At 36.6% G+C, this 18,600-nt stretch overlaps 1 protein-coding gene across 2 annotated transcripts; it reads left to right on the top strand.

Annotated features, from left to right (window-relative positions):
- Positions 1 to 55: 55 nt before the first annotated feature.
- On the top strand, positions 56 to 18,057 carry ABHD13 (abhydrolase domain containing 13). Of its 2 annotated transcripts, XR_013993189.1 has the most exons (3): positions 56 to 534; positions 1,255 to 1,942; positions 15,730 to 18,057. XR_013993189.1 is itself a non-coding variant. In XM_081045811.1 (2 exons), the coding sequence occupies exon 2, from the start codon at positions 15,750 to 15,752 to the stop codon at positions 16,761 to 16,763; it is 1,014 nt and encodes a 337-aa protein (XP_080901937.1). In that variant the 5' UTR covers positions 1,805 to 1,942; positions 15,730 to 15,749; the 3' UTR covers positions 16,764 to 18,051. The 2 variants fall into 2 exon arrangements, 1 of the variants encoding a protein (XP_080901937.1); XM_081045811.1 differs by lacking the exon at positions 56 to 534 and having other exon boundaries at positions 1,805 to 1,942; positions 15,730 to 18,051.
- Positions 18,058 to 18,600: the final 543 nt, after the last annotated feature.

Raw genomic sequence — 18,600 nt, 5'->3', positions numbered from 1 at the left:
GGAAAAGGACGTGCGCAGGCGCGCCGCATCTGCGGGCTTGCGAAGCCGTGACATCACAGGGATGAAGTGTGCAGACGTGGCGACTCTCCGGAGAGATGCGGAGAAGAACCTCGCCAGGGTGTGTAGGACCTGAAGCTTCCCTCCTGGCAGTGTAACTCCAAACAATTCACAACAGCCTCCCAAAGCAGCAGGTGCTTTTTGTCAAAGGTTGACCTACGAGAGTGGATTTCGTCGCTGCCCGAGACCCAGGAACACGCTGTGCATTGGCTCTTTACTTAGACCGTGAGCCTGAGCCCTCTCTCTGCTTGGCCTGCTCATGAACAAGTGACAGCCTCCCTGTTCTGTTACCTATGTAGACGGTGATACCAATACTCATCTTGCTGGTTGGTTATGAAAGCGTGGGTTGAAGAAGGCGTCTTCCCTCCCCAAATGTCTGCTTACATGGAAAATGTTCCTTAAATGGAAAAATTGACTTTGCAATATTGACTACGGTTGTCCTTTCCTACTTGTGTTTCATGATGGTACAACTTTGATGTGAGTTCTTATCTCTTAATACAGATGTAATACATACTTCATAATAATACATAATATATAATTCATAATGTATACGTAAACAGTTCAATGCCCCAAAATCAACCATGGATTCTTCTAGTATCTGTTCAAGGAGTCAAACTAAAGTTAGTAGGCAAACCTTTATTAGCACCTGCTATGATGTAGTAACGGCCCCAGGAATACGGGATGGCGAGATGAAAACAAATCTAGTCCTTACGTTTCAGGAGGAGCTGTTGATTTCTACTAATATTTTGTTATTTTAGCCTACTTAATCCTTGGTGCAGAGACTCCAAGGGCTGTCATTAAGTATCTCCTGGCGTTGCTACGATTATTGATTTATTTATGTATTAGTCTACCGCAGGGCCTGGCACTTATTAGGTGGTCAACAGGAAGCTGTTACCAAGAGCCTGGCTTTGACCGGGAGCTCTCCGTCTGGTAGCAGAAATCCACTCTGTATGTATAAAACAGTACACAGAATAGGGAATGACCAAGTGGAGGGGGGCAGGTTTCTGTAAATAAACTGCCCAGTACACTTTAGTGCCCAAGGGGGGTGACAGTGAAGTTAAGGAAGCGCCAGCTTCAGGGGCCCATTCGTGTGGCCACTTCCAAGGCCCTGAGAGTGGCCCTAGCAATGTTCCCATGTCTTGTGCTATTGTAAAATTTGACAAAGTAAGATAATTTTGCATCTTTTTTCTTTAAAAGGACTCTAGAAGTCTTCCTAGGTCCAAGCCTCAGAAAGCCTGCATCCACCTGTGATGGTCCATTCTGACAGGTAGGAGCCGGCGGGGTGGGAGAAAGACAAAAAGAGACAAAATAGTTATGCAAGCGCTTGAAAGTACAGAACTCACTCCCATGACCCTAACAGCTCTATCAAGCAGACACACTTGCTTCTGTAAGAATTGCATCCGGCAGAGCGATCTGGTGGACTCAGACCTCTCACCCCCAAGCTTCGGCCTCCAAGTGCCCGGAGGGCGGAGAGGCCGCAACATGGCACACCCCCACGCCGCCAGTCCAGCCGAACCCAGAACGGGAATGCCTGCGGCCAAGTGCCGGTGTATCTTGGCCCATCTCGGCCACCGTCTCGGGGACTCCCCTGTACGCGGTTTCTGCGCATGCCCGGGAGGGGGAACCCGGTCCCCACTACTGGGAGAAAGGAAGAGAGCAGGTGATGTGGGAGCTGGCGGGGGTATTTGCCGGCGACACCGCGTGTGGGCCGGAAGTGGAGGAATCGAGAGCGGCGCCGCAGGATCTCCGGGTTAGACTGTGGCAACCGCGGCGGCCCCTGGGCTGGAGGACGATGAGGAGCGACGGAAGCGGCCAGGGGGGACGCTGCTGCGCGGCGCCGGGTTGCGTGTTCACGGCCGACTGCGCACCTTGCGAGCTGGTCTAAGTAAGTGCGGTGCGGGGCCGCCGGGGCCGCTCCCTCCAGGGGGGTCGCGGGGTAGGGCCAGCGGGGGCCTGCCGGGCGCCCTGTTGCCGAACCACCTTCGCAGGAGTGCGGGTTGCGCGTGCGGGGCCGTGCCGGACTGGTTCCCCGCCTCGTCGGCCCCGGACGGAGCCACTTGGCACCCTCGCGTGCTGGGGGGAGAAAGCCACACGAGAGGCCGTTGTGGAAAGTGAGGCGCGCCGGTGACCAAAGGGCCTGTGGTGCCCCGCGAGAACCGGTGGCACGGCGTGCACCGACCAGTACTTAGAAACCGTCCACGCCGCCCTCGCGCTCCCCCACGTAGATGCACCGGGAGACAAAAATCTCAGCTCCCGGGTCGGGGATAGAGCGGTAGCCCAGACCCATTCACGTCACAGACGTTTAGACCTTGGACTCGCGTGGCAGGAAGTTTTGTTTTAAGCCACAGCACGGGAGCAGCCCCCGCGCCATTGAAGTCAGTTTGGCTGTAGATTTTTGTCGACCTGTGTTTTGACAGCGTTTGTTGTGCACTCAAAAGGGCATCGCTACTGTTATTTCGCGAGGTCTCCTAACGAAGGAAAAGTCTCTGATGCAACAACTTTTGCATCTGTTTGCCGTGCGATTGTAACTGCATAGAAACACGCGAGCGGATGTGGGCTCTTCAGTTGTGATGTTTGCTTTCCATTGATCCATTTCTTTCGTAATGGATTAATCCTCGTGTACAGGCTTAGATCAGTGACAGACCTTTTACTCAAAGGTTAAATTTCGTTCGACTGAATTAGAATTTGTGGCTGTCCATCAAGTGTTATACCGTGATCATCCTAAGACATAGACTGCCCAGTTCAGGAATTGTTGTACAGACTGCGGCCAGGCACTGCTATCGACTGAAAATGCAGAGTGGAATAAGACGGAATCACTGTCATCCAGGAGCTCAGAGTCTACGTAAAGCAGCTAAGTTGAACTGTCCTAGGACGTGGCACCTTCGCTAATCTGTACACACTACAGATGTGGGATGGTAGGCAGCAGGGAGTGGAGGTCCAGGAAAGGCCTTCGGAGGGAGATGCTACCTGAGCTGCGTTTTGATAGAAAAACAAGGCATTGCCCTCGTTATTTCCTGTGCGAAAATACTCAGGTATTCTCCATTAATTCGTATCCAGTATTTAATCTAACAGAACTTCGAGTTATACTTACTTGCACTTATTCTGTGCTGATAGGTAATAAATACCTTAAATTTTGTCCCAGAGAAGTAGCTGCATTTATGACACTATGTATTACTTTGATGTCAGCATTTTTTCAATTATGTGTTTCATTCCCCTTTGTACATAAGGGGAGGCATGTGTTTAGAAAGGCTAAATACGTTGGCATAAGCCACCTAGCTATTAACAAACCCAGCCCAAAACACTCCACTGCACCACACTGCCTCCCATTGATAGTTGCCGTGTTTTGCTGAGTATAATGCACACTTTTTTGCCCAGATTTGTGAGTGAAAAATAAGGATGCGCATTACGCATGGGTGGTACTAATTCCGTATCTATATAAATGTTTTTAATTTAGTTATGCTTATGAGTTCAAAGTGTAACTCTAGAAATCAATAACCATATCCGTATGCAAAATAATACCCAGGAATACGATAGTCAGTTTTGTTGAATTTAAGAGAAACTTGCAATAGCGAAAAGTTCTTGGCCTTGTATGATGTGTAAATATCGTTTACCATACATAAAATTTCTTGTACCTTCTGTCTGTTCTTGTGTTTTGTAATTATTTGTTACATAAATTTCTTGTACCATAATATGTTAAAAAATAAATGCTAAGATTCCTTTATAATAACAAAAAACAGGTACCTAAATGTAAACAAATAAAAATTTTAATCAAAAAATTAAAACGAAAGATTTCCCCCCCCCCCGAAAGTTTGGGCCAAAAACGTGGGTGCACAGTGTACACAGGAGCACATTATACATGGCAAAATACGGTAATTTGGAATGATGGACGCAAGCCAGCTTATGAATAGCTGTGCATACAGATCTTGATATACCACCTGCCTTCTCAGGCACACCTGAGGCCCCTTGCCGTCTGAAGATTTACTAACCAAGTTGCCCTGGGTTAACAGTGTGACTTTGACTTAGTGCTGGGTACTGGAAACTGTTCAACCTAACATTTGTCTATGATCTCCCATCTCTTATTACTTATCTCAAGGGAATCTATTTCTATTTCTTTGCTTTTCATTAATTTAGAACTCTGTTAACTCAGATTCTAAAACCATATTCTTGTTTATTCACCTCAGGAATGTCTGAAGCCCTTGTATACTCTTGAATACACTAAAGAAGGTTCTAATTGTGCTAATTAAGATTTTTTCTTTTCAAATGATAGACTTCTAATACATTATTACATTTTATGTTACTCTTTTATATAGGTGTTCACTCCTTCAGCAGTACATTCTATTGGAATTGCAAAGGTGTGTTATTTCCAGAACATGAACTGGAATTTCATGCATTTATGACCTGGTCTGAGAGGCTTATTTCTTCTGTAATATTGATTTTATAAGAAAATCAATTCTAAATTTTCTCTATCTAGATTATAGTAGAGTATTTAGAAAATTACCCCTTTTAAGTTGGAAACTTCTGAATTTCATTATTCTTAATTCTAACATCTATTTTGCGTTGTTAGCCTTTTAGATTTTTTTTTTTTTACCATTTCCTTTCATATAGATATTTATAATCTCAGAATAAATTGTGGTTGGCTTCCAAAGTGATAATGATCTCATCTTTTGTCTGTCATTTGACTATATGGGCCAAGTCTTCTATGCTTCAAGTGAAGGGAAAAGCACAAAAATGCTACTACATTGCTGCCTAGTATGTTTGACATATATGCTCAAGCTGATTTAAATGCCAGTTTAAAATGCCCTGAACTATTCAATTACTCTTCAACATCTCCATAGGCAGTTATTGTTCATTTGTCCCATAGGACTATTAATACACACTTTTTCATTATTAATGACATGTGGGTAACCATTTGGGAAATAGATAATTCATTCTGTGGTGTCTCCAACACATTGATAGCAGCTATTTGCGTTTCCATTTTAGCTGTGCAGCTGGCATGGTTTCTTAACTTCCCAGTGCTTAGCAGAAAAGTAGATATATTCATGCAGGAAGGCTGAATCTGAGTTCTGTATTACTTGACTGTGTTTGGAAGCTGTGAATTTTCCCAGAGTCCTTAGTGAGCGCCATGGAATACTCATTCTTCCTGTGATACAGATGTTAGCAATGACACATGAATTTGCTTTCCACTTTTTATAGTCTTCACTTGAACCTACGCATTGTTCTGTCACTGTTAGGTATGTTTTTCAATATATGAGCACTTTCTATTTTTAAACAAGGTGTTCCTAAAATTATCAATTTGAGATGGACTTAAGGGCCTTTAAAAATAATAGTTCACTTATGACTTGGGATATTTTTATTTTATTTATAATTGGTTAACCTTTAGTTAAATTGTTTTTGGGGAATTCATATTTAGTTCACATATAGGTAAAATCTTTTGTAGTTTTTGAGACCACAAAGATTTTACCTGTATGTGAATTAAATATGAATTTCCCCAAAATAATTGACAGAATCAGTAAATTAATATACATTGCAATACAATGTGAACTTTTGCAATTAAAAAATAACTAGAATAACTAGCATTTACTTTTGGTGAGACAGTTCTGACCTTCATTAAAATAGAATTTTGTCTGTGATTGAAAAAACATTTATTTATAATATTTGGATAAAATATTGCTGGGTAAAGTGATCTGAATAGATTACCAATGTCAGAGGGAGAGTATAAAATTCTTTGGCAAGGAGGAGGTGAGTTGTTACTCTAGACTTGGAATTAATCTTTAATGTACTGTTTGCCATCATTTAATTTTTATTGGAGAGAATAACCTGCGTTCTGGTAAAGCAAAGAAAAAAACACTGCCAAGTTCATGGAAACGCATGACAGTTCCTTGTATATTTATTTCTTAGCTTCTCTCTCTCCCCTTTCTTTAATTACACACTCCTAAAACATACTATATCTGTTGTTGTACATAAAGATTATTTAACTGAAGTTATTTTCTGCCCTTTACAAATACGTTACTTTGATGATAGTGATCTGGGAAGGAGACTGAAAATGTATGATGAATGAAATATTTTATAAACCTCAATTGAAACATAAAGTTGCTACATCGGTGCACATCAGAGATTTCTAAAGACCTGTGCACATCAGAGATTTCTAAAGACCTGTTTTTAATCTTGTGTGCTTGCTTACATCTCTCACTAACTTTTCAATTACTGTTAAGAGTGACACAACCAAGGCCACCAACCTTCTACTGTAGTAGTTAGTAAAGACAGTATTATTTATAATCGAATGCCTGTTTTCTAACTCTTACCTTTCATTTTTCTATCGCCTATAGAAAAGAATTTGTGAGACCTTGGGGATTATTCAGGTAATCTCTTCCTTTAACAAAAGTAGAAATTCAGATCCAAAGTAAAAAAGTGATCTGCAAAGACACCCATTCGAAATGGATCACACCACATTGAAATGTGGGCTTGGCTAGTGATCTGAGTAGGAAGCAGCACTCACTGGGTAAAAGCCTTACTCAGAGCCTAATCCAGGCTCACAGGTCCGCTGTGAAATTTGTCATCTGTCTTACGTTAGGTGTTTTTATTAAAGATACTTCTCTTTCAGCATCTAGCAAGCTTCAGTAACCTATATATACATATGTATTATAATGCACAGAAGATTTAATGTAGTACATCATCTTAAATTTGAAGTAGACAAGTCTCAGGAAAAAAGACAATAAAGTTATACTCTAATTAAGCAGTATAGAACAGTGGTTATCAAACATTTTGTTCTCAGAGCCCCTTTACATTTTTAAAAATTATTGAGGACTTCAATGAGTTTTTATATAGCGAAACAGATATTTATTGTTAGAAATTAAAGCTGGGAATTCATAAAATACGTAACTTTGTCATTTCAAAATAACAGTGAAATTCATTACATATTAACAATATGCAAAACAATTGGGGAAAAATTAGTAAGGAATATGACATTGTTTTACATTTTTGTAAATATCTTTAATATCTGCTTAATAGAAGACTGTTAGATTTTCCTGTTTCTGCGTTCATTCTTGTAGGTTGTTTTAGGTGAAATATATGAAGAAAATCAGACTCACACAAATGTGTAGTTGTAAAGGGAGTATTTTTATAGTCTTTTGAGATAATTGTGAGACCTTGGGGATTATTCCAATATTTAAAAGGTGATAGTTTCTTGAAGGTCAGTTACATGGTGGAACCTGAAACCCGTATCAGAGAACTTTTTGTCTGCTAACATTAAAATTCATTGTTTTATCTTATACTGAATTTTTTATCCCTGCTTGATTTTGTGACATCATTTATTGGTCATTTGGAAAATACTAGTTTGCCATGTTGAGCAGATTCTTCCAAATGTTGATAGGTTTAATAGGTTACCAAAAATCTCATTTGTCGCCAGAATGATGCTATCAGAAAAGTCTGTAAGTCCTGGGAAGCTGTTGGGAACGTCATTGATTTTTTTTTCAGAAAATGTCTGCCAAACACCTAAGTTTGAATAACCAGTTCGTCAATAGTCTTTTTAAATAAAAAATGGTGCTACCTGAAAAAGACAGCTAGCTCAGCTCACAACTCAAACATGTTTATTTCAATACACAACACCCCGTGCTTTATGTTACGTGTCCTCTCCATTTTGTCGAACGTTTGTCACACAAAGGTTTAAAAGATGTGTACTCAAATTGAAATATAATTAATAATTTTAACTGCTTCTTCAGTGCCATCCTTAAGTACAACTGGTTTCCACCACCACCTCCCCCCTTCCTGGAGTTCATGGTGATGGAGAATACGATGACTTCTCCATTTTGGCATCAGTACCGTTATTGCTAAGGCACCAGCAGTTTTCCCCACCACTGGTTTTACACCATTAGTGCAAATGTCAAAGAGTGAAAAGGCAAATAGCATCTTAGAATAATTATAATACTGATCTCAAAGACCTCTGGAGAAGGTCTTGGGGACCGCAGGGAGGCTGCAACTGTCTTTTGAGAACCACTGGCATAGGGAGAGCTTCAAGTTCATCCAGTCCAACTGCCCTACTTTATACTGTCCTTGTCAAGTATTTAGATTACGCTTGAATACTTCCAGTTCCCATGAATAGTTGTGCTAAATGAAATAAAAATAAGTGTCATAGACAGCTGTTTGATGGAAAGGTAAAGAAATCTTAACCCTGGAGTTGTACTTTGTCCTGTTTTTAAAACGTTTGCATAAATCTCCACCTGGTTTCTATGAGTAATGAAGCACGATGAAATCCAGAGATCACTAAACTTACACTGTAAAGGACACATAGCTAAGATTTTATTTTCCTTTTGCTATATTCCAAGACAGTTGTGATCCTCTATTTGATTTCCTGTGTCATCTATAATTATATAAATTATGTTAGACACGTACAGTTATGTGAGTACATGTCCATGTCTGTTTCCTGAGTACATCATGAGCTACTTAAGAACAAGGGTTGTACATGTAGAATGTGTAAGTAGTCTGCGGTGCCTCATCACTATGATTGACAGCTATTTGTGGCCTTGTCTTTAATCTTTAAATAGTCTGGTAGGATGCATTGGAATCTGATGAGGCTGTGACGCCCCCCGGGGGCCACTTCAGTGGTCCAGGCTGGGTTTGAGGGCTGCCTGGGGACTTGTGCTTATGTTTTGAAGACTTATCAGTGTAGCTGGGCACACTTGAGTACTGATCTCTGTTTTTAGATTTTTTTTAAATCATCAGCGTACAGGCTCGTTATTTAAATATTTGTCCTTCGCAGTGGAACCATGTGCAATCCTCCAAGTCCCCACGTGTGTGAGGTGATGGAGAGGAGAGTGCCCGGCGCTCAGTTCACTTACTGCTCAGCTAACACTAGCCAACATGATGGTTCTGACAGCGTCACATCTTTAAATTTTTATAGCTGTATTTTTATTTTTAGTCTCAAATTGGCTGTTGTATAATTCTAATGGGCTAATATTTAAAGACAAGAAGCACATGGAGCAAGCTAAGCTGCAGTCAGTGATAAGAGCTATGAAAATACTAAAGTAACATAGAGTACAGAGAATACTTGAGACTGGGTGGACACATTAAGCTCCGTGGCTAATATTTTTTGTTTCCCTATATTATGAAATACAGTACATATCATTTCTGTAAAAAATTCTGTAAAAGTGGAAATAATAGTACGTATAGAATCATGGTGAAAATTAAAGGAGCTAATTCATGTAAAACACGACAGAGGGCTTGGTATACACCCTCTGCTCGATAGTAAACAAAACAAATTAGTGAGGACCACAAAATTTTCAAGATGATGTCACTAGATCTGTCAGTTGCATTCATATGATCACGGACTTATATATATATATATATATATATATATATATATATATATATATATATCAAGACGTTGCTTATACTTCAAAACCATTCTTTTAAAAGGAAAACAATCATACCTACTTTGTCAATACATTATACTAAAGATAAATCATGGTTTCACTAGATTTCTTGACAAGTGCCACTAATGTCAGTATGACATCTCTAACCACATTACGTAAATTAAAAAAACAAAAATTATTTTTCAGGTTGACTCTTTTCATTCATATAAAAAACCTGTGCATGTTAAAAGTAATGTGCCTGTTTTTAGTTTTAGTTTGTTATATATTGAGACCCAGAATCAAACCTATATTTTTAAAAAATATATTTGTTTACACATCATGTTTTTTTGTTCATAATTAACATAAAGCATGTAAAACATTAGGTGAGGAAGAAGATGTGTTTAGTTTTGGATGTTTGAGACGTCGAAGCATCAGGTACTCAAGGAACAGATAAATTGAGGTTGTAGGTAGAGGAGACATAGAGAATGGGAATAATTTACATACAACTGTAATAGTTGGAGCCGTGTGCCATCTGAAAGAATGAAATCACTGAGGGAAAGAAGGTAAGTGGACAGGACTTTGGAAAATGCCTAAATTTGAGGGTAGGTCAGAGGGAGAAACACAGGAATTTGAGTATTCTGGAAGCTGAGGAACAATCAACGTTTCGTGCCACTTAAGGGTATGATGTTGCAGTGTTAATTAAGAAAAAGCCATTGGATTTATTAGCAGTTGAGGTTTGCTTTTTATGAATGATCATTATGAAAGCTCATGCATCAGCTTCTCAGATAGTAAGTACCGTGTTTTCCCCGAAAATGAGACCTAGCCGGACAGTCAGCGCTTAGGTGTCTTTTGGAGCAAAAATTAATATAAGACCCAGTCTTTGTATCATATCATATCATATATCATATCATATTATTATATTATGCTATACTCGGGTCTTAGAGTAAAATAAGACTATAAGATCCGGTCTTATAGTAAAATGAGACCGGGTCTTATATTAATTTTTGCTCCAAAAGACGCATTAGACTGATTGTCTGGCTAGGTCTTACTTTTGGGGAAACATGGTAGTTAAGGAGTTGCTGGGGTGGTTAAAGCAGCAGATAGACAGGTTTTAGAGACATTTGACATATGAGAGCTGGTGTGGTAATATGGCAAAGGCAGAACTGAGTGATGGTAATAAAAGGTATTTATTTAAGATGTAGGTATAAGGTTAAACCCATAATGATAAAGTAGAAGAAGCATGAGAGAGGATTGGATATTGGTTGACTAAGATTCTGTGTTGTATAAGTCTAATGTTCTTTTCCTCTAAGCTACTCTTCTAAGTATAAACCTCGATTCAACCTTGAATATATTAAACTCACCATTTATTAACTTTTCATTCACACTAATTTATTGGTAAATACTTGTAAATGGACAACTTGCATACTGCTAGCTGTAGAATCTGCAGTGGATTCTATTAGAGGCAGTGCTCATTTGCATTGCCTATTACAACATCTGAATCTATGTGCAGTTGTTTTTATATTTCAGTGCATGGCTCCAGTAATTGTGTTTTGCTGATAACTTCAGCAAATTTTGTAAATAAAAAATCCTTCCTGTGCTGTTTGCTTGTTCCAGTTCCTTTAAGAGCATGGAGAGATATAATATAGATCAGGAAACAGAAATTATTGGCAAATTGGGTTATGTAGTGAATTGAGGTCTCTTTCTAGACCACCAATGTGCCATAATATATTAAAGAGAAGTCTCTCTCTCTCTCTCTTTCTCTCTCTCCCTTTCTCTCCCTCCCTCTCTCCACAGCAATTTTTATTAACCTGTGCTTAAAATTGCCTTCTATTTGATGTTCCCCAAAATAAATTGACTTTTATTCTGACTTTCGCAGTTTAACAGTCCAATTGTAAGATTATATTTATTTATCACAAAGTCATTTAGTTAAGATGACTTTTCAGGAATGCTTTATGGAAAATTGCAAGTTTAATCCCTATTTTTCCTAACCAATAATAGACTTAAATATTCAATTTTTATGGTTTTACTCTTAAACAAATATGCCCAGTGCTCAGAATACAGTTATGTTTTCTTAGAAGTCTAATAATTCAGAATATTATCAGAATATTACTGGATTTCTCATTTAAAAAACATTTTAGTCTTGAGTGTGTGTGTAAAATGTGTGTGTGTGTGTGTGTGTGTGTGTAAAGTGGTATACTACCCACTAGGGGATACAGTAGTGAAAAAGAGAAACACAGTTCTTGGCCTTATAGATTTAAATTCAATATTATATATTGACATTAGAAATTAAAGACGCTACTTAAAAAAATAATTTTTCAGGGGTGGCCGGTTAGCTCAGTTGGTTAGAGCGTGGTGCTAATAACACCAAGGTTGCTGGTTTGATCCCCGTGTGGGCCACTGTGAGCTGAGGCCGTCCTTAAAAAAATCATAATACGTTTTCATAGTTTGAAAATTTTATATAGATTTAATCTATATATATGTGTGTGTGTGTGTGGTTTGAATTTTAAAATATGCCTTGTCCGTGTACTAGGAGCTTTATATTTTATCTGTGTTGGCAGTAGTTTTTTTACAAGAACTTTGTATGATTTGAAAACTGAGTCACTTCACTCCTGATTACCTAGGTTATAGAAGTGCTTTGCCATGCCCTTATGAGATTTCTGAGTTTTTTTCTTTTATTCTAGGTGTGTGGTAAATTCTGATGTTGATGTTAATTTGAGCAGGACACGGTAAAGAGTGTAATAGTACAGTTAGAAATACTAGTCACAGAAGCAAATAAAGTTAATGTATCTATAGCATTTATAAATGCTTTTCAGAATTTAACTTACTAATGCTGACCACACTTATATGTTGGCATTATTAAGTTCTCATTCTACTGGGGAAAAAATTCATACTGCAAATAAGTGATAAACCCAAGATTATTCCGCAGATACACGAGTATGGTAGAGTAGACTTTAAGTCTGGTGAAATTTTAATGTTTTTTCCCTACTATATCGCCAAATAACTGATGTTTGAGTTACTCATTTCTTTGCTGCCTCTCACCAATGATTTGCCTGACTGTGGAAAAAAAACAGTAAAATTTTTCGCTAAAGAAATATCTTAAATAGTATCTTATTTTCCAAGCAATACAGTGCTCTAGTATATTTGTATTTTATATCCGAAACCTTGTTAATCCTAATCATTACACACAAAAAACTTTTATTTTGATGTATAAAGTTAATGCCAGTGTGTTTTCATGTTTCCCCAGTACAGCTTTTGGGTACAAATGAAAATCATTCAGATATTGCTTATACTTTAAAAAATAAAAATAAAATTAAGTAAACATTAAATGAAACATTTAAGTGACCAGATGTGTTGTTGAGACCTATCCACCACAAGGAAGGAATACAGAGTAGACCTGTGTAATTGAAGCTGTTGATAAGTAGCCATCATAGATTGTGAAAGGCCTTTTATTGCTGACTGGGAATAATTATTCAGTATTCAGTGTAATTGACTTACTTGCCTGCTATAGTATTGCTCCTTCAATCTGGTTTTTAACCAGGTCTGCTACCTAGTGCTCAGGTATTGCTTCTGCTATAGTTTTTAACCTTGGATTTTTGTTTTACCTCACATACCTGCTTTTCTCTCTAACTTAACAGTGCTCGTTGTAATAAAACTTGTTACAACTGGGTGGCAGTGTTGATTTCGGAGAAACTTCAGAAAAAACGCTATTCTGTTGGTTTATGTTCAGTCCTTTGAACATGAATTCAAATTTGAAAATCTATGTTTAATGAAATAGTAAATGTGTTTAGTAAAGTAAGAGTGAAAAATCAAATCTATTAAATTATCTAACTCATCTGTATAGCCAATCTAATTTCACTTGATTTTATGTTTTTTTTCAGTGTTTAAACATGATAAACTAAAATGCCCCTTTTATTAGCTTATGTTGTACAGTACAATTTTAAAAATTGGTCATTAATAATTATTTATTAAATTTAAGAGTAACGTCTTTGAGATAGTTTTGTTAGTAAAAGAATTTAACATCTTTAAAACTTGATAAATATATACAAGTAAGTAGGTGACTACTATATAATAAAAATTGTCATGTCTCTCACCTCTTGCCTTTTGAAGACAACATGCATAGTTTTTTGTGTGATAAAAAATTGACTTTTGATAACTTTTTTCTGTCTTATCTGTTATATTTTTCAGCAGTGTTTTTAAAAATTTCTCTCCAGTATGTAATTTTCCTCATCAGTCTCTGGTTCTCAAATAGAATATCTGTTTCTTTATTTCACACTGATATCCCAATTGTTTATGGCCCAGTCAAAGCAATTGATGTTAACTCACTGGTATAAAATTTCAATAAGGACTGTGTAAATGATTTTGCATATTTCCTGATACTAGCAATCAAATTTATTTTTAATTTCATGTGAAAGACAAATTAAGGACCTTTTTCTTTAAAATGATACAATATTAGAAACTAGTGGTTAACTTAAATTATTATTCTTTTGAGTTTAGCTATGAAAATCTCCAGATAGAAAGGAAAATGTGTTATTCTTTCTTATCCTAGATTATTTAATTATAATTTTTAATGTGAAAAAGAAAATTGACAATATTATATCAGATTGGTCTTGATAGATTATAATGTTAACTACCTGTTTAATCAAAATTTCCCTCAACCCACCTAGCTCAGTGAAGCTGTAGGATACAAACTCAATATTAAAAAATCTGGTGTGTTTCTATATATACTAATAACAGACTATCAGAAAGAGAAATTAAGGAAGCTATCCCATGTACAGTTTCATCAAAAAGAATAAAATAGGAATAAAATTAAACATGGAGATGAAAGACCAGTACACCAAAAACTGTAAGACATTAATGAAAGAAATTGAAGAAGACACAAATAAATGGAAAGCTATTTTATGCCGATGGATTGGAAGAATTAATATTGTTTAAATGTCCATACTACCCAAAGCAATCTATGGATTCACTGCAATCCCCATCAAAATTCCTATGGAATTTTTTACAGAAATAGAACAAATAATCCTAAAATTCTATGGAACCACAAAAAGAAAAAGTGGGATGCCTCACATTCCCTATATTACAAAGCTGTTGTAATCAAAACAGTATTGCATTGGCATAAAAACAAACGTAAATCAGCGGAGGAAAATAAAGAGCTCAGAAATAAACCCACACAAAATATACAGTCAATTAATTTACAACAAAGAAGCTAAGAATATAATGGGAAAGTATAGTCTCTTCAATAAATCATGTTGGGAAAACTTTATTAGTATCTTACCGTACACAAAAATTAACTCAGAATGGATTAAGATTTTAATGTAGACCAAAAATGACAAAACTAGAAGAAAACAGGTAGTAAGCTCCTTGATATCTGTCTTGGTGATGACTTTTTGGATCTGACACCAAAAGCAAAAATAAACAAGTGGGACTATATCAAATTAAAAAGCCTCTGCACAACAAAGGAAACCATCAACAACATGAAAAGGCAACCTTGGAATGGAAAATATTTGCAAGTCAGATATCTGTTAAGTGTTTAATGTCCAAAATATGTAAAGAACTCACACAGCTTAATAGTTAAAAAAAAAAACAAGAAAACAAACATTCCAGTTAAAAAATGGGTAGAAGTTCTGAATAGACATTTTTCCAAAGAAAACATATGAATGGTCCACAGGTACATGAAAAGATGCTCAACATCTCTAATCATCAGGGAAACGCAAATCAAAACCATGCGATATCACTTCACACACGGTAGAATGGCTAGTATCAAAAAGACAAGAAATAATAAGTGTTGGCAGGGATGTGGAGACAGGGAACCCTTGTGCACTGTTGGTGGGAATGTAAATTGGCACAGCCACTATGAAAAACAGTGTGGAGGTTCCTCAAAAAATTAAAAACAGAACTATGATATGATCCAACAATTCTTCTTCTCTTTATCTTAAGAAAATGAAAACAGCCAGTCCACTTATACCCCTGAGCCTCTCTGTTCTCTCATATAAAAATTGGGAACATGGCATCAACTTAACTTTTCTAACAAATCAAAGAGAGTACATGAATGAAAGTACCAGGCAGTAAATAAGCACTTTTAAAAAAAATTAATATAATTTGATGACTTTGTGTTTCACAAATATAGCACTTCAGGGAAAAAGGAGACTGTTGACAACAGACGGGACAAGGGGAATTAGAACAACCAGTACTGTGGATGGATGGATGGATGGATTTAGGCTTCCAAGGATTCTCCCTAGTACTGTGATTTATTACATCATCGATCAAACTTTAAAATCAGAGATGTATGTTGAATTACTGATTATGTCTCTTTCTTTCCCTTCAGGACACTTACAGAGAACTACAATGGAAAAGTCTTGGATGCTGTGGAACTTTGTTGAAAGATGGCTAATAGCCTTGGCCTCATGGTCTTGGGCTCTCTGCCGTATTTCTCTTTTACCTTTAATAGTGACTTTTCATCTATATGGAGGCATTATCTTACTTTTGTTAATATTCATATCAATAGCGGGTATTCTGTATAAATTCCAGGATGTATTGCTTTATTTCCCAGAACAGCCATCTTCTTCACGTCTTTATGTTCCCATGCCCACGGGTATTCCACATGAAAACATTTTCATCAGAACCAAAGATGGAGTGCGTCTAAATCTTATTTTGATAAGATACACTGGAGACAATTCGCCCTATTCCCCGACTATAATTTATTTTCATGGGAATGCAGGCAACATAGGTCACAGGTTACCAAATGCGTTGCTTATGTTGGTGAACCTCAAAGTTAATCTTCTGCTTGTTGATTATCGAGGATATGGAAAAAGCGAAGGCGAAGCAAGTGAAGAAGGACTCTATTTAGATTCTGAAGCTGTGCTAGACTATGTGATGACTAGACCTGACCTTGACAAAACAAAAATTTTCCTTTTTGGCCGTTCCTTGGGAGGAGCAGTGGCTATTCATTTGGCTTCTGAAAATTCACATAGGATTTCAGCCATTATGGTGGAGAACACATTTTTAAGCATACCGCATATGGCCAGCACTTTATTTTCATTCTTTCCAATGCGTTATCTTCCTTTATGGTGCTACAAAAATAAATTTTTGTCCTACAGAAAAATCTCTCAGTGCAGAATGCCTTCTCTTTTCATCTCTGGACTCTCTGACCAATTAATTCCACCAGTAATGATGAAGCAACTTTATGAACTTTCCCCATCTCGGACTAAGAGATTAGCCATTTTTCCTGATGGAACTCATAATGATACATGGCAATGCCAGGGTTACTTCACTGCGCTTGAACAGTTCATCAAAGAAGTAATAAAAAGTCATTCTCCTGAAGAAATGGCAAAAACTTCATCTAATGTAACAATTATATAATTTTATTTTTGATTGATGCACTGCATTTTAATTTGTGCAGAATGATAAAGAATGTTTCTTTCTACAAGTGTGTTATGTCTGTACGTATCCGAAGAGTGACAGTAAACTATGAAAGGACTTCAGTGCTCTTTTAAGATGATCCAAATAGTTTTTTACATTTGAAAAACTATAATTCTTGGGATTATTTCATACATTTTCATCAAACCTTTTAATGTGGTTATATATCCATATCTTTAGTTTAATATGTCAATGTAATATATTCAAAAGTTCCCTGTTGCTAAAATGGTATACTTTACATGATACTTAGATTAATGGCAGGATGTAGAAGGCGAGATATAAATGGGAAACCTTTGGATATTGCTCCTTTAGTAAATATTGGGACAATCATGGTAAGCGAACTTAGTTCTGTAACTGCATTTTTCACCTTAAAATGAAGTGCATGGTATTTATTCCTTGAATTATGCAATGCAATGTTTTTATTGTAAATAGCACTGGTCATATACCAATGTATATGGTAACCTGGGTTATATCTATTTTTATGTAAACTATTTTGTTTTTGGCAAGAAATGAAATTGAGGCCTGTGTGCAGGTTGCCATTGAATTTTGCTCTGGTGAATGCTGAGATCCAGCTTTTTCTTACAAATAAATGGGACCCCACTTTCCAATATAAATGTACCGTGTTTTGTTAGGTACAGTCTGGATCATGGCATGTAAAAATAGAAATTTAGAATTTTACTGCAGCTTTGATGTGCATATTTGAACTTTTTAACATTTGTAATTTGTGTGGCAAAGAGAATTTTAGCTTCTATCAGTTTCGTAAGTCTACAGGTGAACCACTAATGGCAGTCATAATGAAGATTATAATTTATGTAAAAATTAAATTAGGAAGCCTTATCATTACATAATTGTACATACTGTTTTACAGAAATTCCCACATTTGATTTTTAAGCCCCAGTATCTTAAGTATATCTAATCCACTAAAGCCAAGATATAATTTATTGAACTTTCTGAAAACAAAAATTATAAAAACAAAAGGAAAAAAACTATGTTCTTTGGTTTAATGTTTCAGTTACGAAATAGAACTGCATCAAAGGACAGTTTTAAGAAGTCTCATTTTCTACGTGTAGGAATGTGGGGATGAAGGCACTTTAGAGCTTTGTATCACAGTTCTTATTACCACATTTGACAATTAAATGGCTATCAGTGGGAAGTAGTATTTAGATATACAGAAAAGTAAGAAAAATCTTACTGTAAAAAAAAAGTGATCCCCTTAAAAGTTGCAGAATTTACTTTGAAAAAAAAAATATATATATACACATATATATATATACATATATATATATATATGTATATATATATATATATACACACACACACAAGCTGTGAGGCATAATTGTGTTGTTTCGAGCAGTCCTCCAAAATTAAATGTAATTGAGCTCTGTACATTGTTGTCAGCTTTAACATGACATTTTGAATATTTTAACTATATTTATTGGCTTAGAGCAAGCAGCTAGAGCAGAGAAATAAGGATCAATAATTTTGACCTTAATTGAAAACTCCATGGAGATAGGGCTAGAAATACTTTTGCCAAATAACATTTCTCATTCACTTGTGTCAGTATCTAGAAAACAATAAATTATAACAAGTATGATTAAAGGATGTTTTTCTATAAATTATTGTAAAGTTACTTTTAAAAAAAATTTGGTAATGCATATCATGGAAGGTGTATTTTGTATGTATAATTTCACCACAATTAAAGGCTACTTTTCATCTTGTCAATCATTGCTATGTAAAATGACTATCCTAAATAGTAATGTATTAAAAAGAAAAAAGTTAA

This window comes from Rhinolophus hipposideros (assembly GCF_964194185.1).
Source record: "Rhinolophus hipposideros genome assembly, chromosome: 4".
NCBI lineage: Eukaryota > Metazoa > Chordata > Mammalia > Chiroptera > Rhinolophidae > Rhinolophus > Rhinolophus hipposideros.
The sequence above is the reverse complement of the archived record's forward strand: the minus strand, read 5'-3'. Positions and strand labels throughout refer to the sequence as shown.

What these genes read in the sequence shown, in the direction of transcription:
- ABHD13 (XM_081045811.1), top strand. Translation starts at nt 15,750, where the DNA reads ATGGAAAAGTCTTGGATGCTGTGGAACTTTGTTGAAAGATGGCTAATA.